Below are 20,735 nucleotides of genomic sequence, written 5' to 3'. Positions count from 1 at the left end.
TCTATGCTGCTATGGGCTGCCTATTGGTAAGATGAACTCATGGCACACAACCTCTGCAACTAGCCATGGGTAATGGTGGCTGGATTAAAGGTTTGATAAAATGAGGTCAGGTCTGTTCCACGTTCTTGTCTTCAGACTTGCCTGGGGATGAGAGCTGATAGAATCTGCCCAGTGTTATGTTTCAACAGCCCAGCACTAAGTTTCAGGGCAAAGTCCTGAGCTTATAACCCTACTCTACCTTGAGGATGTTGCTCCAAGCTATGCTGCTGAAGGTTGGAGTAGTGTTGGTGAAGCCAGTTCCTTTGGCCACCGAGGTTGATGCTAAGCTGGTTTGTGCCTGAGTCCCACAGTTAAAAGAACTTGTACAGTGTCAGTAGCACATCAAGACCCATGCCAGAGCTGGAAGATATACAGGCTTAATCATGAGTCTGTCCCATGGAAACCTAAGTTTATGTCTGGTGCCAGGAATTTCTATGGGCCCATTTGTGAGCAGCAGCCTGGTGATAGCTATTCTGCTGGATGTTGGGGGATGGGTAGTAGAGAACATCTCTTGACTCTCAGTGCTGACACTAAACTGGGACCCTCCAGAGTCACACTACCACAGAGACCTACACAGTCTCACCAAGTGAGGGTGTGTCCTATCCCCAGGCCAAGGCCAGAAATGATGCACACCAAAACTTAAGTCTGTCCAACATGCATGCAGTTCTCCACCTAATGCCAGGGGCAGGTCTAAAGCCTCTCTCTCTGAGCCCTGACCTGCAGTCAGGGCTTTGCTTTCTACCTGGTGCTGGGTCTCACTGCAGTGGGCCTTACACCGAGCTTTATGCTTTAGTGCCCTGCTGCCCAATGGGTGATGTCTTGTTCCCAGCTGTCTTTAGAGGCTGAAGAAGGGATGGTGGAGGCAGTCAGCCTCCTGGTCTAACACAGTTCCAGTGGTTCATTTGATAAGCACTGGCTTGGCATTAGCATTCATGGGTCTCTGACGTGTTGCATGGTAGTGGGTATCAAGTCTTATGTCTGGGTTAAGTCCCTCTCTCTTCCCCCAAAGAAGCCATCTCTCCTCATCCTGAACTGCTTGGAGTTGGGGAAGGGATGACATGGGCACCTCTTTTCTTTCTGCCTTCTCCAGCACAACTTTTCTTTTTGCTATTCTAAAAGTAGACATTGTGGGTTTGTTGCCTGATTTCCTTGGCTCTTGTGAAACTTGGTGTGCCTGTGGGGAGCTGGCCCAGAAGATCCCGCTCAGCTGACAATCATGGTCCACCTCCAACAACCCAGTTCAGACAGTTTGTCACATGCATATATTCCACAGGAAATTTTTATATCTTTCATCTTTATTCATTGTGGATATTGATCCCATTCTAAAAATCTTACATGTTTTGAATGGAATCTAGAGTCATAAGCTCTACCAACTGACTTCTTGGATACTTGGGCAGAGGGTTTTCAGAACTCACCTTCACAGTTCCTTCTCTATGCTTACCTTTGTAATGTGAATTTTCTCTTCCTCCCTTATAGAAGTGAGGGTTCATTTCTCAACTCCCTTACTCTTGAATCTGGGCTGTCCTGTGACTTGCTTTGATCAATAGAATGCAAGTGAAATAATCTATGTGATTTTTAAGATTTGGTCTAAACAGATTACACATTCACCACGTTGAAACTTTCTTACCACCATTTAAAGAATATGGGGTAAACCATTACAGGATGAGCTACCACAAGGAGAAAGTGGCCCAGTCAAAAACCAAACCCAACCTTATGGTTGGATTCCCAGGACTTTGGTCTTTCTACTTCAGTGATACATTGTATCATGAAAATGTGTCCTTTCAATAAATATTATGTTATAATTTTATAATATGATGTAATCACTCTGAATTTTATAGATAGATTTAAACCTTAATGAACTAAAGGTCTAAATATTAGGCATTTTGAAAACATCAAAAAGAAAATCAAAACTTACCCAATGCAACACATCCACCAATTCCAAGAAGAGCTCCTGAGCTGTGATACAGAGGAAGGGTGATATAAACAACGTCATCAGCAGTACAACCAAAAGCCCACAGTCCAGCAGAACCCTTTAAAACTTGCAATTGACTAATCACAGCTGCTTTTGGTAGGCCTGGAAGACAAAAAAAGGAAAGGAATGAAAATGATATGTGTATATGTACACACACACACACACAGAGTGAAGAACAGGAGTTCTCTGAAGAAGTCACTTCTACATCAAAAATCTTGCAGATTATTTGACCTTGGCCAAGTGGAACATCATGATTATGGAGAAACTGAATGTTGCAAGTGGAAACCCAAAATTATCTTGCAGTACCTTGGACTCTTTAGAAAAATATCCATTTACTTCTAAGCTTTCTATCTGACCTAACATTCTCATGAGTATTAGGTAAGCCTCTCAGAATAGATAATTAGGCTTACCCAGTCTCTAGCCTCCATAAATTCTATAGCTAAGAATGTTATAAGACAACATCTGAAAACTGTAGAAAAGATTTCCCTACTTTGTTGTATGTTGCCTACCTAATGCCCTCACCAATGTATCTGTTGAATATGTTGATTTATGACCTCATTTGTTTTGTGGCTATAAAAGTTCATGTAATCTCATCTACAGGAAAATACATCTTTCAGAGTAACTTGAACCCAAGTTGCCAGGCTCCAAGATCACTCATATTAACTATTTCTTATTCCATGAAGGTAGAGTTGTTATTTTGTGTTCACTATATACTTATAAACATGTGTATGTGTACATATATACATATGTGTCGACATATATGTGTGTGTGTGTATAATAGAAAAACTTTGCTGCTGACACAATTGAGACAAAATACAACAAAGTACGGTATATGCTTTGTAAGATGGACCATATCAATATAATTTGCTGCTGGAATTAATTTCTAAAATTTAGGTCTATCCAGAAAGTCCACCTCACAAAATTACATAAAGTTTGAGATAATGGCATTTTCAAAGAGCTATATGTGCTACAAAAATGAGAAAAAGGTCAAAATCTGAAATAGTATACTTTAAACAAATTACACTATAAGTCTAAATCATATTTGAAGTAAAAATTTCTAGAGCAGTTCTAGCTTCAAGCAAGACTCTTCATTTATAGGCCATTTGTCTGTCATATTCACCATGTCCTAGAAGATGATTATTATGGGATACCAGATTCCATGATACATAATGTTGAAGTTCATAAGCCAAAAGTAATTTTTCATTTTCCTTATAGTTTTCATGTACAATTAGTTTCTTATATAATTTATGTTCATGTTTTATTTATAAAAAGTTTGTATACTGCTTTTGTTACTTGGCATTTGTAGACATATATTTTCCATATTATTACAGACACTTTGTATTTATCATGTCAGTCTAATAGATTCATCCACTTAATATATAACTTAATAGGTTGATCCATATGACATTGCCTTAATTATGGTTGACTATTAACAATTTTATGTTTCAACTTATGAACACACCTTGTCTATTCTCATATTATCTTTTTAATTACATTGCAAGATTTAATTGTATTATAATCACAGCTTGCTTATCAGTTCAAAGGGCCTTAACATTTTTAGAATGGCTTCATGCAGAGTTACTATGGGGATGGAGTGGACCTCAGTGGTACAGTGTCTGCTTAGCATTCATAAGCACAAGGCCTTGCATTTAATCCCAAGCATCACAAAAATAAACAAATGTATCTCATCAATAAAACTGCTTTGTCTCATAAAATGCTATGGTGACACAGGATCATTACATTTCCTGGAGGCAAGCAGAGACCAATGTCACAGAAGTCATAGAAAGCAAACAAATGGAAGAATAAGTAGTAAAGAGTCACAGACCGCTGAGGCTTAGGTGTTATATTTTTTTCTATACCCCATGTACTGATACAGCCCAATTTAGCAAACTGTAAATGGGGAGTTGTTAATATCAGTGGCTCTTGTGAATTTGATGTACTTGATTTGACTTTACTTCCCAATTCTAGAAATGAAGTGCTAAGGCTTAAAATGTGTTTCTCAAACTTGGATACTTCTTCACTATTCTCTGCTTTATTCAATCTTAGGATTGAAGTCTTACATTAAAAAATATCCCCATGGCTAGCATCCCAATTCTATAACCAAAATTTCTTATTGCTTACTACATGCATCTCAGAATATGACCTGGCCCCATGTAATTCTCTGTTGCTGATACCTTCTGCTGGATTTCCTTCCCAGTTTTCAATTGTCAGATTGGCTCAAATCTTTTATATGATGCTTCTATTTTCCAACTAATTTTGACCCACATACTTGTAGCTATGTCAATCTGCCAACATATACCTAAATCAGATAATAGGCTTTATCAATTCTATAAATAATGAACTCATTTAGCTCTTATATACCTTATCTGTTTTTTCCTCAATTTTTAATTTTTATTAGTACATATTTGCAGTACATAGTGATTACATTCACCATGGGGAGTTGATACAAGTACATAACACATCTCAAGTGTTCTTTCATTTCCTTCCTCTCCTCTCCCTCCCTCCTCCCTCTATCTTGGTCCTCTCCACATTTGAAAAAGATTTTCCTCTCTATTACCTATTATATATATTTTATTTTGTTTTTTATTTGTATTTTTAATTTCTCATATAAGAGAAACCAATTAAGCTTGTGAGTCTGATTTATTTCACTTAACATTGTGGTATCAAGGTCCACTCATTTTCTGACAGATTACTGCAGTTTATCTTTCTTTGTGGCACAGTAGTGTTCCTTTGTGAATAAATACCACATTTTCTTTATCCATTCAGATGTTGATGGACATATTGGCTGTTTCCAAAATTGAGCTAATGGGCCAGGGATTTAGCTCAGTGGTGGCACACCTGCCTGGCAAGCACAAGCTCATGAGTTCAATTCCTTGTACCAAAAAAAAAAAGTTTCCAAGATTTAGCTATTATGAATTGTGCTGCTATGAATATGAGTGTGCATGTATCACTGTAACACAGTGTTTTAACTCTTTCAGAAAGATACCTAGAAGGGGAATAGCTGGGTTGAATGGAATTTCTAGTTTTAGTTTTTTTGAGGAATCTCCAATCCTGATTTCCATAGTGGTTGTCCTAGTTTACACTCCTACCAACAATGGAGAAGGGTTTCTTTTTCCCTGCAGCCTCACCACCATTTGTTGTTATTAGATTTTTTGATGATGGCCAGATTTCTTTCTGGAGTAAGGTGGAATCTCAGTGTAATTTGCATTTCTCTAATGGCCAGAGATGTTGAACATTATTTCATGTATTTATTGTTTTCTTTTGTTCTAGAAACAAATGTTCATACTTTACCATTAATTGGGCCATGGTCTTGCTGGTACTCTGGTGAGACATCATTCTCTTGCTCATTTCAATACACTTACTGATGCATGGAAAGTTTCCATGAACTTTTTGGTCATACTAGCATGGTAAGCCATGCATCACAGTCTACAGTGACTTCTAGACACTCTTAGGAGGGAAAGTCATTTCTGTACCTACTCTGATATTTCCTGTTAGGCTTTGTACCCTATGTCCATTAAATGGACCACCCTAGACCTCATATGTGAAGTTGGTATTATCTTGTCTATTACTCTAACTGAAATTCATTTATTAATATTCTCAAAACAGGTCTCTATAGTTATTCCCAATAGTTTGGAATTTCACAACCTGAGTTTATTGTCACCTGTATGCATAGATAAAATCTCCAACTTTCCTCCTCAAATTTATATGTGATGATATTAAATGAGATGAGGTCTATCCTTGACTGTTGAGAATGCTATGCATTTCTGTTCTTCACCCAGGGAAAAAATACTCTGTCTGCTACAGAGAAGTTCCCTCCTGTGGTTCTTCATTTATCACATCCCCAATTCCACACAGTGTCCATTGATCTTGTGGGAACCACTCAACTTTTAATTCGTAACTTTTCACTTGGAGGCTTGTCAGTAAAAGAAGGATGTTGTATCTAGTCTTCTCCTATGTGCTCATCTCAACCCTGCAAGGAACTTTAATACACTTATAAGACATGTTTCACTTTCTGATTTTGTTGCCTTGGGTAATGATCCAATTAGTGTGCTATAAGTAGTACAAGGTACTTACTCAGTGGATTTTTTTTTATAAAGCAAACAACAGATATGAACTTATCCAACAAATGTAAGTGATGAAATATGATGGAGTTTAGGGTTTGAAAGAAAAGAAATAGAAGAATAAATTGTGTTTGCTAAAAATGTGTTTTAAAGATCCCCCTTAAAAGATTTAGAAAGCATATTAACATATTGAATATCTCAAGAAGTCAAACAATACAGAAGTCTTGTTATATATATATCAATGGGCTTTCTAAAGTTTATATGACCATAAAGCCTTTTTTCAATTTTTATTCTATTCCTTCGAAGAAATTTACTTGAGAAATACTGCCCTAGATGATCTCTAGAGTTCTTGGCTCTTTTAATGTTTTATAACTTCCCAACATTGGAACATTTTCAAAGTTCCTTTATGTGAGTAGGCTATGGGAGTAGGGACAAGAGATAAAGATGGGAGCATAGATATGTCCAGTGAATTGGGGATTCATGAGGAAGATAAGCAAAGATAGGATATGCTAAGGGAAATCCAATTGAGGCCGTTTTAAGAATTACTTTGTAAATTTGGGTATAATGTTGAAGAATTCCATAAAAAGAAGCTGAAACAAAAGGAAATCTTTAAGTGAGTATAGAAACTGGTTCCTGGAACATCACAACAGGCAGAGACCTCATTTTCTTCCTCCTATTTGTAAAGTAGTTGAATGTGTGGCTGCACTGTCCAGACCTGGCCTGCCTCTCCTAGAGATTCTTGAGGCACCTAAACAAGTCTAACTCATAATGGTGGGGCTGAAGTTAGCAAATTGGACACAGTCACCGTCCCTCAGGACAGAGAGGGGAGACTGCAGATGACAGCAGCAGCAGTTTATTAAAGGAGATGAAGGAGTGTGGTGAGTTACACAGCAGACTCCACAAGCTGCAAGTCCCACACAAAAATAATTTATTGTAATTCATAAATTATTATAATTCATAAATTGTCATTCACATGTAAGGACAGAAAATAGACATTTTCAGACATGTGAAGGCTTAAGTTATTTTCCATATAGTATTTAATAGACATGTAGTGAAAGCAGGGCTCTGACAAAAAGTAAACCAATTTAGAAATTATAGGATTAAAAAAAGAAAAGTATTGAAGGAAATTCCCAAAATAACAGTAAATAATGAACTCAGAACTGCAAGAGAGCAATTGGTCAGGCTGGTCAGGCTACAAGAGTAGGAAGAAAGTGTCTGGTAAAGCACTCAAGAAGATGGGCTTGACAAAATATGTACTATCTTCTCAATATCTAATGGTAGTTACATTTTTAAAAAAGAAGTGAGTGTCATAAATTTGTTTAATGCAGTTTCTATCTATTCTTAGGCCTGACATAAGTTATTTTAAATCCAGTTGCACAATGTCACCTTTAGCTTAGTAAAAACTTGCTCTCCCCGGGCAATGGTAATATAGTCAATTTGTTCTTCATCTCACTGATCCAAATCCCAACACACCATAGTTACTGATGACAATAAACTAATGGTCAATACCAGAGTTAGGGAAATAAGTTCTCCCTTTGTCAGTGTGTTTGTTTGTTTGTTCATTTGTATTTAATCTAACCAATCCATGACCTCCAGTTGACAGCCTGAAGGACAATTCCCATATGCCTTAATAAAGGCATAGAAAAGCCTACTTAGTCTACCATTAATGTCATTCAATTTTTCTTAAAAGATAATGAAGTTAAACACATCTTTTGAATTCATAAGTGGCTTCATTATCCTTTCTTACTATTTTTGTTGCTTATCAAAACTTGATTGATTTTGTATCTGCTCCCAAAACTGCAATGCTTTGGAGACTTCCTTTGGTCAAATGATCCAATTACTCTAGGAAAATGAGGAGAGGGTGGCCACCTTCACTTAAATGGCAACAATAGGTAGACTATGTTAGGATATAACATTTTTACAGGAGTAAAGAGAACTGTGTTCAAGTGGATTAACATGTTTTTAAGTTTCTAAATACAGAATAATTAGTAAGTATTTAAAATAATTTCTACCTTTTAGACATAAGGTACCTGAGGATCAGCAAAGCCAGCAAAGCTATTCCCAAAGAAACTGGCCAAATACCAGACACAGAGACACTGTGAGGCTGGACAAGATCAAGGTCTTCAGACATTCCAGAGCCTTTTGTTCCACCAAACTTTAAGAAAACCTTATCAAATGAGAAAAGTTAACAAACATGGTGATTTGCCAAAGTCAGGGTAATTACCTTTTTAAAGTTAAACTAATTAATTTTTTTCATTCGTGTTTTAAAGTTCTAGGATCTGAGAACTTGGGTCTTCTGATTTGTGTGCTTTCTCAGATGTTTTAGTCCCTACCAACATAAAGTATGTTGCAGCCCCTCTATGCCTTAAAGGAAACTGGAACATACCTGTTGTTCCAGAGGTAAAAATATACAGACAAGTGGACTTGAGGCTTGAGACAGCATGATGACTGTGTGGCACAGGCTCCTCGGATGACGTGCTCAGTTTTTCTTTGAGTGAAATTACACCTCGTGGAACAGAATCTTCCATCCCCCAAACACTGACATCTGTGGGGAGGCTGGCAAGGATTTCTTCCACAGTTCCAAGCAAATCTGAAATATCAGATTAGAAAAAGGTAAACAAAATCTAAACCTCTAACCACTCATCCTGAATTTGCTTTTGTGTTTTGGAACAGAGATAAAATGTAAATGAAGTGTTGACTCCCTTCCCATACAGGATGAGCAATGCCACAGCTATCTTATGGTTCTGTTTCAACAGAACCAAGGAAAGGGAAATTTGGTTACCACCTGATTGAACAATGTGAATGGGTCAATTCAGATTGAATTTTGGATATTCTAGTATCCAAATTATGGATTTTCTAATTTCTAAATAAAGTCATTTATTACATTCTCTTTGAAGCTAAATGTACTGGATATTTTCCTTGAACTACAACTTAGTAGCTAGTTATTCCAAAAAGCCATGTGTGCCACTATGCAGTCTTGCCAAAATGAAATACACGTGGGAAAGTCCCCTGACTTCTCTGGAATCACAACATCATTGTGGTTTAGAGATCATTTTGGAGCCAAAAGCTAAGTGAGCAGATTTAGAGCAGCCTTTTTTCTCTGTACCATCATATTTAAAGATAAAAGCCTTTGAAAGCCCAGGAAGAAAGAACACCTTCCAGAAAAGGCAGTAGAATGTTCCATGCAGGGAAGAAGGTGACAATGGCAGCTGAGAATGGGCTGAGAAGCAAGGAACTTCCATCAGCAGGAGGACCTTAAGCCTCCAGCAGAAGCAAAATCAAGTGAAAAAGAAGAAAGAACAGAAAAGCCAGAAGAACAGGAGTCCTTAGTCCTTGGAGTCTGAAAAGATCCAAGATCTGAGTTGAAATTCCTGTTCAGGAAGGAAAAGGGATACTTTTCTCAGAAAGTATCTTCCACCAGGGTAAAAAAAGAGCAACCTCAGATGTGAGACTCTGCTGAGTTATTCTGATGAGACTGAATTAGATCACCATAACTTGGCCATTAAGGTAGAAGAAAATGTCACCTACTCACAAGGGCTAACAAAAATAAATAAATTTTTTAAAAAGGTAGGAATGAGTCCCTCTTGATGAAATGTTATATATTAAGGTGCCCAGTGACTGATGGGATACAGAAGAAATGAAAAACCATCATTCTGGTACAGACTTTTGTGTAACTGAGTGAGGCATAGTTTTTATTCCAGAATAGAGAGATAAAATTGTCTATATGTTTTATATTACTTTTAAATGTAACACTGTCCTTAGCACAAATCGTTTACACTGTAGTTCGACTTTTATATTCTACATGTCTACTCTAGTTTCATTTCCATAGTCCTATAATATGCTATTTTATTTATCACAAAAACTAATTAATATCTTGGGGATAATAAATGATGACACCCACTAGCCTTTGGATTTAATGCAAAGAAAGCCAGAGAGAACTGAAAACCTCCAGAAGCAAGAAATGGCATGGAAAGATTCTTTCTTATATCCTTCTGAGAGAGCATGACTATGTTGGTACTTATATTTTGGACTTCTAGTCCCCAAACTGGGAGAATACATTTCTCTTGTTTAAGCTTCTCGGTTTTTGATGCTTTATTACAGCAGCTTTAGGAAACTAATACACCAACATTTAAAAGTTGGCTGACAGTAGAATTGCTAATCTGACCAAAGTCTATTGAACTTTAAAACTATATATTACCTCATAAAAGAAACTGATGTTTAAGGAATAACACTATTAAATGTATGATAGAATTATCAGAATACTCAATACATGCAAATATGGACTTTTACATCTAAAGCAATTATATTTTTCTATTTTTTAGTTAAACTTTAAAAATAATAATAAGCTATATGTTGCTTTGAGTCTGAATTTGGAGTGTTGTATTAGACATTTTCTGGAAGCATAAGTCATTATCTAGTCTAGTTACCTCAAAAAGCCATCTGTTTCTCACTATTTATTTCTTTAAAAATGCAATGCATTTGGGGAAAACTCATGATTCACATTATAAAAATCTATAGTTCAGATTTATCATAAAGCAACAAGAGAAAAATACCAAATGTGAATAGGCAGTTCTCAAGTAAAACCTGTAAGATACTAGAAGGAAGCGCAGAAATGATACAGAATTAATATATGGCAGGGTTGTGAGGAGGATTTGGGATTTAAAATGTCTCTAATTTTTATTTCTAAAGCAAGTTCAAATAAAACAAAGTGTAAGAATCCAGATAAAATACTTAATTCTACTCAGTAGACCCAGCATACTGCCATATACACATTGCTTTGAAAAGGAGAAGTGAAAACCCTCAGGAAGGCAAGTCATAAGCACATGAAAAACCAGAGCAAAGGATTTGTAATTCTTAAATTTTAGTTCTAGATTTTGTTTCTACAGCTCTTTTTGACATTTTGCATTTATAAGTACAAGTCTCTGAACTGGTTCTTTTTTATTTAACCTAATTTCAAATTTGTCATCTGAAAGTATAAAATAATCCAAAATTTTATATGTTCTTAATAATCTGTACATCTAAGTTTGGAAAAATGAACAAAAAAGTTACAATAAGATTGTGAACCAGAAGAATGATAATGTTTACATAAAAAAGGAAGTGAGAAGAAATCAGAAGAAATAAAATTTCATTTCCTAAAAATTGAGTTGGTTTAGTTGAGGCAGAATTCTCAAATAGATTTTTTTTCTAACCAAATTTTTTCTTCATTAGAGGTAAAAAATGTGGGCGAGGATAGTAAAAACTGAAATAAAATTTTGAAAAGTCATGCAGGGGAAAAAGAATGACTACTTACTTATCACTGGCAATCTTCCTTGGCAAAAAAAAAAGATTTTGTTCATTTTGAAATTAAATTCTGAATATTAAGTTCTGATACCAAATAGCATTTATTTAAACACTTCAAGGAATTTTGGCTTTGTTAAATCATAGACTCACTCCTCGGTGAAATGTCCACCACAGGTGCCTGTAGAAATGTCAGCACCTTGTGAGACCCATGCGTACCGCACTCCATCCTTCTGTGTCCTGAACCTGACTCACACCATGAGTGATGCATAACCATCTGGCTAAAGGAACTGAGCGCTGCACCAGAGGATCCACTATAGATGCAGGTCTCGATAGTAAACCACTACCAGAAAATGAAATATCTAGATCTCCTATGACTACCACTGTCTATATTGAAGAAGGTTCAGTGTCCCTTTTAAAAGTAAGTTTCTTTCAAAAATTTTGTACTTCTCCCCAAATGCAGAATAAGTAGGTGGTGTTGCAAGTAAAACATGGGCAAACTATGACCCCTTGCCTATGATACTTAAGCACTTTTTGCACAAACTGATTTCTTATTTCTGTGTCATTAATATCTTCTATTCACATCTCTAAGAGGGTCAAATCATTAAGTAAAAATTTCACATGTCCCTCAAATATATCATTAATGTGTTATACTATTCATTGTGCATTACAAACTTTATATTATTGTCTCATTTTACATAAAACAAACTAATATTTTCAAAGGTATGGGAAAAGAATCAATTATTTATGGCTCTTGATACTCTGGTAGATATTTCAACTCTAAACTTTTCTGCAGGAAGAGGATAGAGCTCCACAGTAGAACTTGTGCTTAGTATGTGTGAGGCCCTCGATTTGATCAACAGCACAAACACAAAGGCCCAAAGTTTTGTTCATTAATAAGCCTAATATGAAAATCATTTCCAAACTGTAAAACAATATTCATAAAATATACAAAGTAAAACTATAGGCTTCATTATATACATATAGCTATCATCTTCTTATGCAGAACAATACAACAGGTTTGCCACAGAACACACAGGTTGGCTAAGGTTTCTAAGAAAATTAATGCTTAAATAGGCAATGTTCTGAAGCAATGCATATTGATACATAGATATTAATACTTCATTTAAGGCCCAGAAACCCATTTTATCACAAATGATGTGCTAATTATTTTTACAAGCATTGCTTTATTAATAATAATCAAGATAACGCTAGGAAACACGTCATCTCTATTTTAAGGAGATTAAACATGAGATTTGAAGGCAATTGAAGGTTAAGAAAGTTATCTGACCTGCCTAAGTTAATAAATGATAGGGCTTGTGGTTTCATCCAGGTACATTGGACTACAAAATCTGTCCCCTAAGGTTTTAAGACCTATTGTCTCAATCACCATCTTATCTCTGAGACACAAAACTCAACACCCACAGTTTAAAGGAGGAGAGGTTTATTATGGCCCACAATTTTTAGTGGTTTCAGTCCATAGCTGGATGGCTTCAATGCAAGAAGGAATAGTGAAGGGGTCTGGCAGAGAAAAGCTGCTGAAGTCCTGGTGACCAGGAAGCAGAGGCAGAATGGAGGAGCCAGGGAAGGAGATTTAGCCTTCAGGGCCACGGCCCTGATGCCCTGCCTCTTCTGACCAGATCCCCACCTCCTAACAGCAAGTCAGCAATAAGCCTCCATGATTCATTTACCTTCTAAAAGCTCCACCTAGGAGGGCTTGAGGCCCCAGGGGGACATACTGGATCCAAACCGTAAGACCTATATTTTTTGCTATAATTATTTACAAAATCAGTTTTCTCAATGCAATTTGTTAAATAGTTCTAACTTTTTCCAGTCATAGGTCCTAGGTCTGAGTCCTTCTGCTGTACTCAGTTCTTTATTTAGTCTTGTGATCATACTGTTATTCAGTCGGTAAAATCAATTGTTTTCTTTTAGAGCAGAAGTAATCCTTGATTGACCTAAGATGGAAAAAATGCAAAACTCCCATTCTAATAAATACAAGTAAAAATTATTAAATGCTGTGAAACAGATATATGAAGGATATTGTAATCCATGGATAAGGTAATAAAAAGTTCACAAGAGGCATTTATTTTATGTATCTCAATGCATATTACTTTCTATAAAACTTAAATTATCTTTATTTTTCCAACCTTTCCTCTTGATGTTTAAAATGCTGTTGTCTTTATGGCTGAAAGAAATTTGGAGATTACAATGGCCCTATTGTTAACCACAACATTTGGCCTGCTGCAGTCAGAGTGCAATGGCTCATGAAAAGTAACAGCTTCATGCATTACTGTGTGTATAGAGAAAATAGAAGGTTTTATTTCTTGTGAAGAGAAACCTAAAATCCCTAAAGTAAGTTGAGACATAAAATATTATCAAATCTAGTAAGATGCAGTGACACACATCTGTAATCCCAGCCTTCTAGGAGCCTGTGGGAGGAGGATCACAAGTTCTAGCCCAGCCTGGGCAACTTAGTGACTTACTAAGACCCTGTCTCAAAAAAAAAAAAAAAATCTTTTAAAAGTATCAGGAATGTAGCTCACTGCAACACTGGATTCAATCCCCAGTGTTGAAAAATATAAAATAAAAAAATTAGGGTAATAAGAATCTATAAAGTTTAGTTATTGATTATAATGATTATTATGTGATGCATTGAGAAAGGAGGGAAAAGAAAATATGCACGTAGGTAAATCTGAAATCATGTAGATGACTTTTACATCTAAAGCATTTGTCATCCATTGTTTAGCAACATTGATTACAAATAACACAACAAAGAAATCCTGGCCATATCTATACCCTGAAAACCAGTTACCAAATTGAGAAGGGAGTGTAAAATGTGTTAGCAAAGTTATAGAAGTCAATTAAAACTTACCAACTGCTCACATGTACCTTGTAGTTTTTACTCAATTATTCATCCATTAATTCATCCAAATAATAAATATTTATTGAACATCTGCTTTGTGCTAAATCCTGAGGATTTGGTAATGAATGAAGTAAACTTCTTCACCCCAAAGAGCTTACAACCTCGTTCTTAAACTATTCTTCATGGATACACTAATATCGGTTTGCCAATTGGTTAAGGGACATTAGGATTTAATTGGGTCACTCAGCACACCCGAGGCAAGAGGACTCCATGGAAAAGAGACAGAGAGAAGGGAGGAGGATAGACAGAAGATGAGAAAGAAAAGTACAAATGTGGGGAAGGCAGAAGACGGAGATGAGGAAATGAATAAGAGAAAAAAGAACAAGACAAAGGTCAGTTCAGATGGCTTTTTAGATTTAGCACAAAAAAATCTGGACTCCAGTCCCACAATGGCTGGCCTAGATTCGTGAGCTTCAGTAAATTACTTGCCCACTGTAACTGTTCTTCCCTCATGCTTAAAATAAGGTTAATATATAAATTCTCATGACCATGGTGAGGACCACAAAAAAAATGTCAAAGTAGCTTGTAATCTACAAGTTATTTTGAAATGGATCGGGTTATTTACTATCATCATCATTATTATGGATAAACATGTCAAATAATATAGAGATAATTATATATAATTTTAAAATGATATACAAACATCCTAACTTTTTTTTGTTTGTTTTAATTGAAGAGAAAATCATGGATTGGTACATGATAATCCTGGCAGCAGGGAATATTAGCATTATCAGAGTTGAAAAACTGGGAGTAAAACTAGGTTTGAGCTATAAAACTTTAATATTCAATAAGTGATTAAATTTCCCAGGGAAATGTGGAACCACATCACAACTAGAGACACAGATATAAGACTTCTTTGCAAATATTTGTGAGTCTTCCGACTAAAAGAATAATAATTTTGTAAACATTTTGATATTTTCTAATTATCTGTGTATAAAAAAACTGATGTCTTAATATAGGCAATTTTTTTAAATTTTTGTACTGAGGATCCAACTTGGGACTTTGTGCTTGAGAGGCAGGCAGCAGAATAACTGAGCTAAATCCCCGGCAATACCAGCAAATTTTATTTAAATGTTTTCATATAACCTGAATGCATATTTTTCTCATAATTCTATTACAATGGTATTAATGGTCTCAAAAACAATTGGATCATATAGTACAGGAGAAATCAGAAGGCAGGTTTGGAGTTCAGGTTCTGCAACCTACTAAGTTGAGTTACCTTAGACAAATTACTTAATGTATTTACATTTCATTTTCCATACTGTGGCACTGTACTTGAGAATGTCTTACTCATAGTCAAACTTCTTCATAGTTAACCAGTAAATGGCAACTGCTGACAGTTTTATTAATGACACTAATGAGAATAACATTTGCCTGGTGGCTTAGCTGATGCTTTTCCTTTGCTTAGTCCTGAAGACAGTCACCTGTTACCATGCAATGATGAACACTTCACCTATTATCAAGGACATTATCTGGCCTGGCCTATAAAACCTGTCTAAAACTAGTTCTATATTACTGATGAAGAGTATAATTTTTCTAAATCATAATGTGCTCAAGGTTTTATTTCAAATTAAGTATATACTAGTTTTCCTATAGCTATCACCAAATTAGATGCCAGCTGCAAAATGAGATCCCTTATCAAAAGCTTCAGGATGACTTTATAATCATAATAGCAGTTACTTTAATTTACTAAGGGTCTAGTTAGTATACACCAGGCACTCAGCCACTTTACAAAAGCTACTGTTATTTAATCGTGAGAATTATCCTGTGAAGTAAATGATATGATAACCATTTTACACCTTAGTAGAGTGGCACAGAAATATAGAATCCTAAACTAAAGGTAGTATTACCAAATAAGAAGTAGCAAACCACATGTTAAATTTAGATCCTTCTGGTTTTTCTCTATCTCAACCACTTGACTCCTCTTTCAATATTAATACACTATCCTTGGGGAGACAATGATTTCCTAGTACATCTTCATCAGATATATCTAAAATGGATCTAAGAAGTTCGAGCCAGGCCTGCTCTGTAATCCTAGCTCTTAAGGATCACACATTTGAGACATACCTAGGAAACTTAGTGAGACCCTGTCTCAAAAGAAAAAATATATATACTTTTAAAAAAAGATTGAGGACATAGCTCAGTGTAAAGGTCTTGGGCTCAATCCCCAGTAACCCCTACACACAAATCTTATTTATTAATCAAAATAAAATTGTCCCATTCTTGAAAAATGCATGTAATTTATGTTGTGGAAATAAAAAGAATCATTAATATGATTTTAACTTGACTTTTCAGGCTATGTATTTACTGAATAAATTTGTTAAATAGTTTTGGCTTAAAACTCCAGAATTAAAAAAAAACACAACTGGCTGTTGCTGTTAAAAAAACCCAAGCAAATAATGCAATTAATTATTGGCAAGCACAGCTAAAGCTGGCACAAAAGAACTACAGAACTATTCAGACCCAATTAAGCAATAATTCAGACAACAGCAAAGTCTGAAATCTCCATTTTGAGAGGTAACCAGTTCAAGGCGCTTTAAAAGGAATTCCTTGGATTTTAGGATGCTTCTCAGATTGGCCTCAACATCACAGCCACAGAAATCTTTCCAGGGATACTCTGAGACATGTTAGTTTGCTCTTCTAAAGGAAATTTAAGTTTTATCATTTTTAGCATAATTTGGGTTTTACATTTACCATAAAAACTCAGCAATCTAATTGGGCTGAATAATACTGTGAGAAATGGGATAAAATATAAGAGTGTATCCCCAAATGAACTTTGACCATTTTTTCCTACTGCATTTACATTTGCATTCACTGGCAAATATTGTTTTACTATATTACCAAAATTCTCATTTATTCTACTTAAAGCTACAAATCACTGAAAGTTAAATATACTCATTAGCCTGTTTCCAAAGTGAGAAGTTCAATCTTCAAAGATAGAAGTGAAAACATGAATTAGCAATAGTCAAGGGACACTTTCTTGCTTTTCTTCCTATAGCTCTAAAAAAGGTATAGTCAGTGCTTGAGAGCAAATATTTCATCACTCTATCAGGCCACAAGTTGAGCTGGAAGGACAATGAGAACTAATAAAAGTTATAGCAGAGCAGAGTCACTCTTTTCTGTATACTGCCTATTTCATTTGCAATAGTGCCAAGAGTCCGCCCACTGGGCAAGTGAGAGCCCAGCCTCGCTCTGGCAAATCCTAGCTTGCAGTCAGGAAAAAAAAAAAGAAAAGAAAAGAAAGAGCTGATATGAAGATTAGAATTTATGTACTTCAGAGTAAAAGCATCTTTGCTGAAAGTGCAACCCTCCTCGATAGTATTACTATTAGAGGAATGGAATGTAGGTATTCCACATTGAAGTCAAGATTACTTTTGTACTCATCAAACACCTGATAGAGCTGATACAACGTAGAATTGACCAAGTTTTCTCTATCTGTATTCTCACAGTGACTGGTGGTACCAATAGCAGGGAAATCGTCCCCCTCTCCAAATGGTAGGAAGCAGAGATTTTGTAAAAGTTTTCTGAAATTATCTTGATACTACTAACCTACAAAAGATCCAGGGTTAAAGGGGGCTGGGACACGTTAAACTACTGGTCATAGAACTGTAAAACTATTCTCCATCCTTAATATTCACTCTTCATCACACACCCAAAAGCATGTTATGAACGATTCTACATAAGAAATACGACGGGAAAAGAAGTCTTTTCTCATTCTGCATAAGCCAACCACACCCGGTACTCTACCTGCGCCCACCACTAGGGCCCTGGGCTGGCAGGTGCGGACACAGTGCAGGAGGGAGTTGGAGAGCACGTTGGAGTTGAGGAAGGCCACCACGCAGCCCAGCTTCGCCAGGCCAAACCACACGTGCACAAAGTCGGGCTCGTTGCTCATCAGCAAAGCCACGACGTCCCCCTTTCTCAGGGAGGAATGGTTTAGGAAGACGTGAGCCACTCTGTTACTCCTTCTGTCCACGTCCTGATAGGTGTAGATGTCTCCCTCGTGGATGATGAACGCTTTCCGGGGTCGCCTCTCTGCCTGTCTCAGGAATTTCTCCAGCACGGTGTCCAGGTGCCCTCTTCGTTTGTCCATCTCCATTTTAATCCCATAGCGTACCACCTTCAGCAGGAACCAGAAATCGTCCCAGAAGTAAGGGAAGAGAAGTTTCTGTAGCAAGTGCAGGAAGATCACTCCAGCCCCTAGTCCAGTTAGCCATGACAGGAGCATGGGAGCCACAGGGCAGGAGAGCCCTGACCCCAGCTCCACCAGGGTCCCTCTCCTCTAGGGCTGCAGCCTCACTGCGCAGGGCGGGCACCTGCCTTCTGTGCCAGCCTTTCTAGAGGGATCCTGAGAAACAGCATCGAAGTTTGCACCCGGTTATGTGGCCCCAAAGAACGCTGAGAGCAAGGCTGGCCGCAGACTGCCTCCCACAGGGGCTGGGAGTGTACTCCCCTGGCGCCTCCCACCCTGGAGAATGGCTCCTGCTATGTCCTCCAGCACTTTCCAGCTCTCTAGCGGGCAAGCTGGTCCTTCCCGAGGGCCTCTAGACTCTTAAGTAAACCCCAGGACCCTCCTGGGGAGCAGCTCCGGGCCAGATGCTTCCTCTCCCGCCACACTCTTTCTAGCGACTGACTCAGAGGCTGAATTCTAGCCCGGACTGAGAAACGCATCGGCTTCCTGTCTCCACCCGCAGCCGCCACGTCGGGGCTCCCGCCGCGCCTCCTGGGGTCCCGGGGCTGTGCAGCGCCCCCTTTGCCGGCCCGGGGCACTGGAGCTCCGGTGAGCGCCCTGCCCCGCCAAGCGCCCGCCTCAGCCACAGCCCTTCAAGCGTCCTTGGCCGGCGTGGCTCTCCTGGGACCCGGCTGGGGTGTCGACTGCTCATCTCCTGCCTCCCAGCTCCCCGCCAACTCCAGCCGTGGCAGCGAGCCCGCTGGAAGAGCCGGGGCGCTCTCACCAAGCCCCTATCTGGGCAGCCAGCCCAGGGTCGTAAGGAAGCTTCTGGAGGAAAGCAGGATTGTCCCATGCAGGGCAAGCCAAGCTCCGGAGCACGCTTGGGAGTAAGGGGAACAGGGCTGCTGGAACTGGGTCAGACTGATAAGGTGGAAGAGTGTTTGTTGCACAAGAGCTCATTCAAACAATCAGCAAGTCATGGGAACCAAGCCAGGGGGTGGCCAAATAAACACACAAAACTACCATACTGGGTGCGGGGGGGTGGGGGCACAAAAATATTCTAACTTGGACACCGCAAGAATGGTATTCTGTGAGAAAGGAAGATTCGCACTCTGTTCATGGAATATTACATTTTTTTCTTCTCCAATGAATACCTTTTAAAACAGGTTGGGGTTTACATTGATATTGGAACTTGTTTTTAAGAGTGCCTACACGGTACTTTTTACAAAAGTTTTCCCCAAAACTTGATTTGAAAACCTAAGTCTATATTAAGATCCGTATTCAAAAAGCAAAACAAAAATTACAAAACGTTGTCTATTTTCTATCTTTTCAGAAAATGTAGAGAAGTGTCAAAACTTAAAACTAAAGTTCCTACAGGGGGCTTGGAATAGTCAAAAGGCAAATAAATAGAATAAAATTCAATACAAAGATGACACTTTTCTAAAGATAAAACACTAAGAGGCAGTTATTTACATGTTTTTTCCTAGCAAACATCATCATCACAGCTCTCCACTTTTAAGTGTACATAAAAACTTAATTACATTTATTGAAATAAACAGTACCTCACACTGTCAGGCTACACATCTTATGGTCTGTAGCTGCCTTCTAGCTGACCTCCAGTTCCCAAAGAAAAAATGAATGGTTAGCTCTAAAGAACAGGTTCTGGTTTATTATCCTGATTACTTCGAAGTCACAGTGATGAGCCCTAAATTAATATAGACTCTTAAAGATGCTTTCTAATTTTACTCAGAAGCTCTGATCTTTTCAATTCAGAAATACCTTGTTTAACAAAAGTATTTGTATCAAGTATTTTGCAACTTGAAAAGTATCTTTGAAATTGTTTGGTTTTCTTTCCAACTCTGGTCTTATTCAGTAATCTATTAAAAAACATTTTCATCACAAAATAGAATATAGAACAGTTAGTCTCAGATGTTTGGTTACCCAAAATGAGTAAAATCTGTCTTACTCCAGTGGAAAAAATACAGGAAAGGAAATATAGGTTTGCTAAGTTAAAAACATAAAATACACAGTTATCATCTACTGTCACTATTTCTTCAAAAAGGGAATAATTTATTTCAACATTAAAAAGAATGGAATATAATACCACTCATTTTAAAATGAGTAAAAATAACTTTATGAAAAACTCATTATGCTATACTAGTTTTCTTATCTTTAACTGTTTAACACCATCCCAAGGTGTGGAACTGATTTTTATAATTATAGATATATAAATAAGTTTATATTATATTTGACGCCATACTTGACAGACAGCTTAATTTATTGGAAAGA

At 37.3% G+C, this 20,735-nt stretch overlaps 1 protein-coding gene across 6 annotated transcripts in view; it reads right to left on the bottom strand.

The window, feature by feature from the left end:
• The window catches only part of Slc27a6 (solute carrier family 27 member 6), a 57,431-nt gene extending 38,108 nt beyond the window's left edge, over positions 1-19,323 (bottom strand). For 3 of the 6 annotated variants that reach the window (XM_087180564.1, XM_087180565.1, XM_087180567.1), the window contains exons 1-3: positions 18,023-18,667; positions 8,459-8,662; positions 1,955-2,113 (exon numbers count right to left, since the gene is read on the bottom strand). In XM_087180564.1, the coding sequence (XP_087036690.1) occupies positions 1,955-2,113; positions 8,459-8,662; positions 18,023-18,503 (844 nt within the window). In that variant the 5' untranslated portion in view covers positions 18,504-18,667. Of the gene's footprint in view, positions 1-1,954; positions 2,114-8,458; positions 8,663-18,022 lie in introns of all 6 variants that reach the window. The other 3 variants (XR_002398181.2, XM_004854440.3, XM_021266239.2) reach the window with 3 other exon arrangements.
• Positions 19,324-20,735: the final 1,412 nt, after the last annotated feature.

Source organism: Heterocephalus glaber, unplaced genomic scaffold (genome assembly GCF_053883595.1).
Source record: "Heterocephalus glaber isolate CG9 unplaced genomic scaffold, H.glaber_assembly_v1.0 deba00001463, whole genome shotgun sequence".
Classification (NCBI taxonomy): domain Eukaryota; kingdom Metazoa; phylum Chordata; class Mammalia; order Rodentia; family Bathyergidae; genus Heterocephalus; species Heterocephalus glaber.
This window is presented reverse-complemented; position numbering and strand designations above follow the sequence as displayed.